Source organism: Vitis vinifera, chromosome 5, assembly GCF_030704535.1.
Source record: "Vitis vinifera cultivar Pinot Noir 40024 chromosome 5, ASM3070453v1".
Lineage (NCBI taxonomy): Eukaryota > Viridiplantae > Streptophyta > Magnoliopsida > Vitales > Vitaceae > Vitis > Vitis vinifera.
Genome location: NC_081809.1, coordinates 24,903,972 through 24,913,205, shown reverse-complemented (window position 1 = coordinate 24,913,205; position 9,234 = coordinate 24,903,972). Strand labels below are relative to the sequence as shown.

General features: G+C 35.8%; 1 protein-coding gene across 1 annotated transcript; it reads left to right on the top strand.

Moving 5' to 3' along the window:
* The first annotated feature begins 3,187 nt into the window (after positions 1 to 3,187).
* On the top strand, positions 3,188 to 8,825 carry LOC100266402 (probable transcription factor PosF21). The gene is made up of 4 exons (XM_002270748.4): positions 3,188 to 4,788; positions 7,082 to 7,214; positions 7,426 to 7,510; positions 8,028 to 8,825. Exons 1-4 carry the CDS (start codon positions 4,118 to 4,120, stop codon positions 8,414 to 8,416), a joined length of 1,278 nt encoding a protein of 425 aa, XP_002270784.1. The 5' UTR covers positions 3,188 to 4,117; the 3' UTR covers positions 8,417 to 8,825.
* The last annotated feature ends 409 nt before the right edge of the window (positions 8,826 to 9,234 follow it).

Genomic DNA, 9,234 nt, shown 5'->3' with positions numbered 1-9,234 from the left:
TTGGAATCTTAGTCATATTTTCTTGCCTTAATGCACAAGTCATACTTTTTATATAATGATTATATTTTCTTTGGTTTTCACACTTCTAATCATTGATTATATTTTTATACCTTAGAAACATGCCCAACCATACATAAATGTTTGGATTTGAAATTAGAAATTTTTTATAAAAATGAAATAATTAGACTAAATTTATCAAATTAACATAAATTTGCCCCTCCCTCATCCCATCAAAGGCCAATTTTATTTTATTTTTAAATAAAAATAATAAACTCCTACAATTTGCACCCTACTATTTTAAAATTAGGGTTCTAGAATTAAATTAAATTATTTTTATTTAAAGTTTATTTGAGCAAACAATTCTAATATAGAAGTATTAATAAAAAGAAATAAATAAGGGATTATTAATTTTTTTTTTTCAAATTTTAGGAATGATAGATATTCATGACAAAAGTTTAAGAATGTGAAAGTGATGTTTAAACCTTTGAAAAATTGTGGCGGCGCTTTGAATGAGTGCACTAATGTTATAGTTTGGTTTTTCAACCTTTGACTCCTAAATTTTAGAATGACAATACTTTATATTATAAAATAAACACACATTGGAGGGTTTGAAAATGACTAGAATTCACATGCAATGTCAAAACAATGTGATAATGTGCCTAAAAAAAATGCTAAACATATTGAGTAAATGAAGAATTGAAGCCATGCTTAATATGGATACCCTTATATTACCCCTAGTATAGTTTTGTCTTGGCAAGGTGATATAAGGATATCATTGTTTGGTATAGATGAGCTTTTTTCCTTATGCTTTATAAAAATAATTTATATATATATTGCATCTTTGATGAATAATATTAATATGGTAAATTTAAAATTACAAAATAAAAAAACAATTAATTCATTTCCCATTTTTCAATTAATTAGGTATTATGAGAAATGAAAATGAGGAAGAGATGAGAGCAATAAAAATCAAAGGAGCGATGAAAATAAAATAGCAATAAGGGCGATGAGAACAAAAGAGCAATAAGGGCAATGAGAACAAAGGAGCGATAAGGGGCGATTGGGAATAAAGGAGTGATAAGGGCGATGAGAATAAAATAGTGATAAAAGTGATGAGAATAAAATAGCGATAAGGGTGATGAGAGTAAAAGAGCAATAAGGGCGATGAAAGTAAAAAAAGCAACAAGGGTGATGAGAATAAATGAGCGATAAAAATGATGAGAGCAATGGGGTAATAGAGTAAAGGAGCGATAAGGGCGATAAAAGTAAAGAAGCAACAAGGGCGATGAGAACAAAGGAGCGATAAAGGTGATGAGAGTAATGGAGAAAGGACGATGAGAACAAGAAAACAGGTAGGTGATAAAAATAGTAAAAACAAGAGAGAGATAAGAGTAGTGAAAATGTGAGGACGATCAGAGTAATGAAAACGTGGAAGTGATGAGAGCAATAAAAACGTGAAAACGATGACAACGATGAAGTAAGGGAGCGACGGGAGTATTGAAAACGTGAGAACGATGATAACGAGGAAGTAAGGGGGCAGTAAAATTAATGAAAACAAGGAAGCGACAAAAGTGATAACAACGAGGGAGCGATAAAAGTGATAACAACGAGGAAGCTTCATTCAAGAGCTCAATTATAAATAGGAAGAGATGAAGAAAACTCATATTCGACCAAACGATATTCCTCTTTCTTAAGAAGAGTTAAGGTTCTTATTCCTAAATTTCTCTTCCTTACCATAGTTTTGCTCTACATTTTGAACTTGATCCTATCAAAATGTATTTCAAGTGAGTTTTAATATTCTTTTCTTAAAGCAATTACTCTTTTTGTTTTGATTTATACATTAGAAAGGCTTTGATTTTTTGTTTTACTTGTTTGCATTGTTGATGCTAGTTGTAAGTGTTAGTGCAGGTACATCAAAATGTTTAGGGTTTATGATTTGATTGTTGTTGTTTTAATTTTTTTTTGTTAATTTGTTTTTACCTCACCTCTACCATTCTACCATTCTATCTTGATACAATTAGGTGAAAAGTTCCATGACTTCTTTCATATGATTATCTTTGCTTTAATTTCATTAGGGTAGAAAATCAGGTCACTAAAAGTCAAAATGACAAATAGGCCCTTTCTTCAAACTAGCTTTCATAAATGATACAACAAAACTAATATAGAAACAAAATGAAAAGGAAACCATCTTGTATTTTTCTTTCTTTAGAGGGCTTATGGTTCTTATTTATGAGTTTCTCTTTTTATCATGATTCTAATTATTATTTTGAATTTAGATCCAATTAAAATGAATTTGTAGTAAGTTTTGCTTTCTTAAAAATCATTTTTCTCCTTTAATTTTATTCTATTTGTAAGGACTTATAGGTTGTAGTTTACTTATTCCCATCATTGATACTAGTTCAATTAGTCTTATGATTATTGTTTTAGTGTTTTTTGTTTTTTTTTTTTGTCTTAGTTTATTTTTTACCTCTCTAATTTTTTTTAAATGGAAATATTACAAAGACCCTTATCATTTGAAAGACCGATAGACCCAATTTTAGTGATGTGACTTTTTTCTAGGTTATAATTTCGTTTCGAGAGTATCTATTTTTGACATAAATGCTTATAATTATTTCAAGTATTTACAGTATGTTTTTTTTTTTTTAAAGAAAGATTATTCTAATAGAGACTTTTTTTTTTTTTTTTTATAATCAAAATGAGGTCAAAAAAGGATGAAGGGTTAGATTTTTAAAATTGGGTTCCCAATTACCCTTTTAATCAAATAACCCTTCATTAAATGATGCTAAAAAACTAGGTGAAATTTTTTGTTTTTCCCTTAAAAAAAATTTTCTATTAGGAAAAAAAAAGATCAAAAAAAGGAAAAAACCAAAAAAATGGAAAAAACCCAAATCCCTCAATTTTTTTTTTCTTAAAATAGGGTTACCTATTTTTTTTCCATAATTTTTTTCAATTATTTTTTCTTTAAATTCAAATTAAAAACCAAAATTATTTATCTATAATAGTTTGATTATTACATAGACATTATTACTTTCTTTAACTTTCCTTCTTTGTATATAAAGCTCTTCTATAAATTCCATCATTTTCCCCCAAATGAAATGCACAAAAATTTCTATAATTTCCTTTGTATGTTTAGTTCTAATTAAGATTTTAAACTTAAAAAAAAAATTGCAAAAATATTGTAATTATCCAAAAGGTATGATGAAATATCAAAAAGAGCTTCTTTCTTACAATACAAAATGTGCCTGAAATCCAACAACAAAAAGGATATTTCCCAAAGTCTGATCACAGCCAACAAGGGAGTACCTCCTCCGCACTCCATCTCAAGATCGGACGCCCAGAAATTTTTTAGAAAAGCATCGGACGAGAACCATGTAGAGCGCACGTACACCGGAGCAACATGGAACCTCTATATAAGCACGAGCCCTTACATAGACCATCAGCTTCGCTCGGAAGCTTCGTTTCTTTTCTCTTCTCTCTGTCTTCCATGTGATGAGTCGCTTCGATTCGGTCTGTGAAAAAAAAGCTTCTCAATTCTCTCCATTTCTATATTCAAAGATCTAACCTTTGTTGAATTGGAGAGAAAGTTCCAGGGAATTTGTGTCCTCCCTCTTCTTTCCGTGTTTTTCCTGGAAAGTCGCTGATTTTCCCGGAAAATGTCAGGCGTTAATCCCAATGTGCTCTGTTTGATCTTTGAGTTTTAGGGTTGGGTTGGGTTTGGTTGTGTTCAATGCGTGTTTTGGGTCTGGTTGCTTGTTGGTTTTCTCGGAATTTTTGTTGTTTGGTTTGTTTGGAGGTCGTGGAGTGGTCAGATCTTTGTTTCTAGGGTTGTGTTGGGTTTGGTTAGCCTTTTCGATGTTTTAGGGTTTATGTTCAGAATCAGTTGTGTAGAGCTTCATGTGGGTTTTATCTCATGTCCTGAGTTTCCCATTTTCAGGAATTTGAATGAGAATCTTCTTTTTCTAGGGTTTGTTTGTCAAGATTTGAAAGCTTAGTTCGCGTACCCATTCCTCAATTTCGTCTCTTTGTCTTAGTTGGATCGTTGATTTCTAGGGTTTTGCTTTGTTGGGGAAGAATTCGTCTGTTTTTCTGGGGTTCTCAGGGTTTGGAGTTCTTCTAGATGGACAAGGATAAATCTCCGGGGCACGGAGGAGGCTTTCCACCTCCGTCCGGGCGTTACTCTTTCTCTCCAACTGGGAATTCATTCAATGCGAAACCCGAATCATCATCTCCGAATTTGCCTCCGTTGCCCGTTGGCTCTGGCTCTGAATCCTCTCATTTCGGGCACGGAATTTCTCCGGATTCTAATCGTTTTAGCCATGATATAAGCCGAATGCCCGATAACCCGCCAAAGAATCTGGGTCACCGGCGTGCCCATTCCGAGATTCTTACTCTTCCCGATGACCTTAGTTTTGATAGTGATCTTGGCGTGGTGGGTGGCGCTGACGGGCCTTCGTTCTCAGATGAGACCGAAGAGGACTTATTTTCTATGTACCTTGATATGGATAAGTTGAATTCCTCTTCTGCAACATCGTCATTTCAAATGGGTGAGCCATCTTCTGCGGCCCCACTGGGATCCGCTTCGGCAGCAATGACTGAGAATGTAGTTGCTCGGCCTAATGATAGGCGAGTTAGGCATCAGCATAGCCAGTCCATGGATGGGTCGACCAGCATTAAGCCTGAGATGCTCATGTCGGGTTCCGACGAGAACTCAGCAGCTGATTCCAAGAAAGCCATGTCCGCTGCTAAGCTTGCGGAGCTTGCTCTCATTGATCCAAAGCGTGCAAAGAGGTAGTCTTTTCTAGATAAACCTACGTTGCCTCGAGTTACCACTTCATAAAATAATATATGAATTAGGAAAACCAATTAGATATAGTTTAATTCATTTATGTGATCTATTTTGTTTTAAGTATAATAATTACAATCAGATGTTAATGATCTTAGTGCTCATATGTCAAATCTGAATTTGAGGTTTAGTGTTTGTGAATGTGTGTTTCCATGTGTATCCATGTAGTGAATGTGTGTCTCCATGTGTATCCATGTAGTGAATGTGTGTCTCCATGTGTATCCATGTATAGAAGCTGATTCTTCAAACATTTTGGTATTCTGAGGTTTTCCATATTTTGGATAGCTGAAATAATGATTTTATGTGAGGTATCTAAGGAAGGGAACTAACTCTTCTTAAGAGAGTATACCATCAAACCTTCCCATCTTCTTCATGTCCCTTTTTTCAATTCCAAGAAGGATAAATGGTTGTGGTGGTTTGCCAATTAGTATGACAGTTTGTGGAGAAAGTTCATCCAAGCCAAAAATGGGCACTGGATGGGGATGGAGCACTCTAGAAGCAAGCGGGTCTCTTGGAGTAAGCTTATGGGAAATCAGGACAGTTATCCAAGTTCAAAATGGTATTAATACTAAATTCTGGTGAGACCAATGGGTCAGCAAGAATCCGTTAAAAGTGATGTTCCCATTGTTTTTCAGTTTAGCCTCTAAAAAGGGTGCTACAGAAGTAGATTTGTGGGAAGCGGGAAGGAATGGAGGGCATTAGTCTGTTAGTTTCAGAAGGCAATTTCAGGATTGGGAAATGGATGTGGTGTTTCATTTCTTCTTCACACTCATTCATTCGATGAGAGTGCAAGGAGTAAGGATGGACAGCTTACAATGGAAAGTAGATAGGAAAGGAAAATTCTGTTATAAGTCCTACTATAGTTCTTTATGTGGTAGGAGTAGAGAGATGTTCCCACCTAAAGAAATTTGGAAGTCTCATGCCCCATTAAGAACCTATCTTTTGCATGGGAAGTAGTTTGGGGGAAGATCATAATCATAACTAGCCTCATGAGAAGAGGGGGGATGATGGTAAAGAGATGTAGCCTTTGCAAAGATAGTGAAGAAATAAGTTATAATCTAAGTCACTGTAACAGGAGAAGAGGGTGGACAATGGTAAAGAGATATAGCCTTCACAAAGATAGTGAAGAAGCAAGTTATACCGTAAGTCACTGTAACAGGACTAGAATTGTGGATTCTTTAGCCATCTTTGGGTTGAAGTGGGTGTTTCCAGACACAGTAACCTTATCTGAGGGTGGAAAGCCAAGTGGAAGGAGAAAAGGCAAAGAAAGTTGTTTTGCATGGTTCTTTTATGTTTATTTTGGTGCATCTGGAAAAATTGTAATTGAAGGATATTCTATTAGGAAGAGATGCCAGATCAAAGATTGAAGGAGACCTTTTTGAAACCCTTGTTGCGGTGGTCGGGTGATGCAATGGGGATGGAGGTTGCCACAATTTTGGAGTTTTTAGATAGCCTAAATTGTGAATAGATAGGTCGTTTTGTGGGCTATCTTATTCAGTAGATTTGCTGGCTTTTGAGCCTTTTGTATGCTACAAGTGTACATTGGGGCTGCCCCTCTTTGTTAGGTGGTATTCTATTAATATATTTTCTATTTGCCTATTAAAAAGAAGGTTTTTGTGTCTGTCTGAGTAGTATTGTTTTTGGTTTTTGTAGTAGCCTTGTTAGAGAAGGCATGCATAAGCCTATGAGAATTATATTTAAGATCAACTGTAGCTGGTTGTATGATCATGTCCCATCATTAGTGTATTTTGATATAGCATTACTAAATTATGTGAATGTTGATGTTGTTTCTTTGACAAACTTATTTTTGGAATTTATTGTGTTTTGCCCCTTTGTGATAGATTTTGTTTTGTTGGGATGTGAGATGAAGTTTTAATGCACTTTGTTACTCTCCTGTGGTTGATCTTGTAAATTTTGTTACATTAGTATTTACTAATTGGAATTCTTGGATGCATGCTAGTTACTTGAATGTATGTTGAAATGTCCATTATGCATCAGAAAACTATATCTCCACAGTAATGCCTTTTGGTTGTTTGGATCTTCTGACTCATATGTGGGGTTGCTCAGCAAACATGTTGCTACGACTTTGTACTTTGTTTCCTTTAGTTAGATCCCTATGGAAAATTTTCCTTCGTATAAATTTCATTCATATCACAAGGAAAAAGGCATGTTACTGCCCATTTCTGTATTTTGCATTATCAGCATACTTATTTGTGTCCTTTATTTTCCACGTAATAGGATTTGGGCAAATAGGCAATCTGCTGCAAGGTCAAAGGAAAGGAAGATGAGATACATAGCTGAGCTTGAACGTAAAGTACAGACCCTGCAAACAGAAGCAACATCATTGTCTGCTCAGTTGACCCTGTTGCAGGTAAATTACCCTTGTTCACCAAATACTCCTTACCTTTTTAGTGAATGCCCACTTGTTGGTGAGTGGGATTTAGTATAGATGTTAGCTGCCTATATTTTCTCACATGTTTAACATGATTTGAGTATCGTACCTTGTTTAGGAAAAAATAAACTAGCTTATACTACTAGAATGCAAATATGACAATATTTTCCTTGTGGTTTTTCATGATCAGAGAGATACAAATGGTCTGACGGCTGAAAACAGTGAACTGAAACTGCGTTTGCAAACAATGGAGCAACAGGTTAACTTGCAAGATGGTAAGTCTTTTTCCTTTTAATTTTTTGTCTTTTGGGCTGTTACCTTGTTTAATAGGCAAATGGAAATAAATTAAGTGGCTTGTGACAAAAGGGGCACGACCCACATGTACAGGATGTATACAGAAGCCTGGTTTTGGTATCTCTTTAAGCTTCTTGTCTATCTTGGGGCCCCAGAAACATTGTCTTCCTGTTGAAGCCTGAGCTTGGTTTCCTTTTTCCTTTAATATGGCAGTGTAGGTGGCTGAGGCAGCAGTATGCCTCTTGTTGCTTATTAGAGTTTTCAGGGGTTACTGAAAACTGGATATGTGATGGCGGATATTGTCTTAGCTCACTCTAATGAGATGCTTCCTCTTCATGTGGATGTATTCAAAATTCTAAAACAGCGTCGAGTCCAGATTGGTTTCAAGATGCTGCTTCCCACATTGATGAACAAGGGATCTTTTGTGGAAACTTTTGGTGATTTCTTATGCTTGTCATTTCTCATAATAATATTATTGTCTTTTTGTTTCTCTTGCAGCATTAAATGATGCATTGAAAGAGGAGATCCAGCATCTGAAAGTTTTGACTGGGCAAACTATGCCAAATGGTGCACCTATGATGAACTTCCCTCAGTCTTATGGAACTGGCGCACAATTTTATCCCAACAATCAGGCCATGCACACTCTTTTAACTGCACAGCAGTTTCAGCAGCTCCAGATTCATTCTCATAAGCAGCATCAGCTTCAGCAGCATCAACTGCACCAGCTGCAGCAGCAGCAGCAGCAGATTCAACAGCAGATTCAGCAGCAACAAATGCAGCAGGAACAGCCTCAACAAGCTGGAGATCTGAAAATCCGAGGATCTATGGCTTCTCCGAGCCAGAAGGAAAATGCATCAGACACCAACTCTTCTGCTGTGAAAGAATGATGAGAAGAGGAATGCACCAGCTGGCTGGGCACTCAAGGGTCAGTGTTTGTTCAAAATTTTGTTTCAATCTCTCCGGAGATTGGACACCTTTGGTTTTTTGTTTGTCCTTTTTTGATCTTTCTCTGAGAACAAAGGAAAGTGCATGTGTCATCATAGCCCCGCTTCAAACGAAAGATGAGGAACGTGCCAGTCAGCAGCTAGGTATTAAAGGGTCAGTATGGGTTCAAAATCCTTGTTTCAGTCTGTTGTCAGATAGGACATCTTTGGTTTTTTGTTTATCCCTTCTAGACATCTATATGACCTTCTTTCTTAGGTATTTAATTTCATTTATATTTAATTTTAGTTGAATATTGAACTGTGGGTTATATATTATATATGATATATAGTTATATGGCTCGTTTTTCTGCAAGTTAGTGATTTCCAAATGATAATATCTTGTTGAATTCAGATTTCTAGGGTTTCTCTGTTTCTCATACAACAAAACAAGATAGAAAACATTAAGACTCTGCTCGAACAAAACTTAGACACTCAAACAAACATTATTGGAAGGAAGCCTGCTTCCATGATCTGTAATGAGGGTCCTTTCTTAGACAATTAATCTGTTACCTGATTGGCTGATTGAGCCCCCTCCAAATAAAAGAGCATCCTCGCTCTCTGAAGAGGTGCGTGATTTTGTTTTTGATAGGCCAAAAGGTGCATAATTTTGTGGATCCGCAAGCCCTCTTTCCTGAGACAACCAACAGGTATCCCTTACAAAAGAATGCTATTAATTCCTTAAGAGCCTTAGAAGCAGGGTCCAAGTCAAGAATCTTTTCATC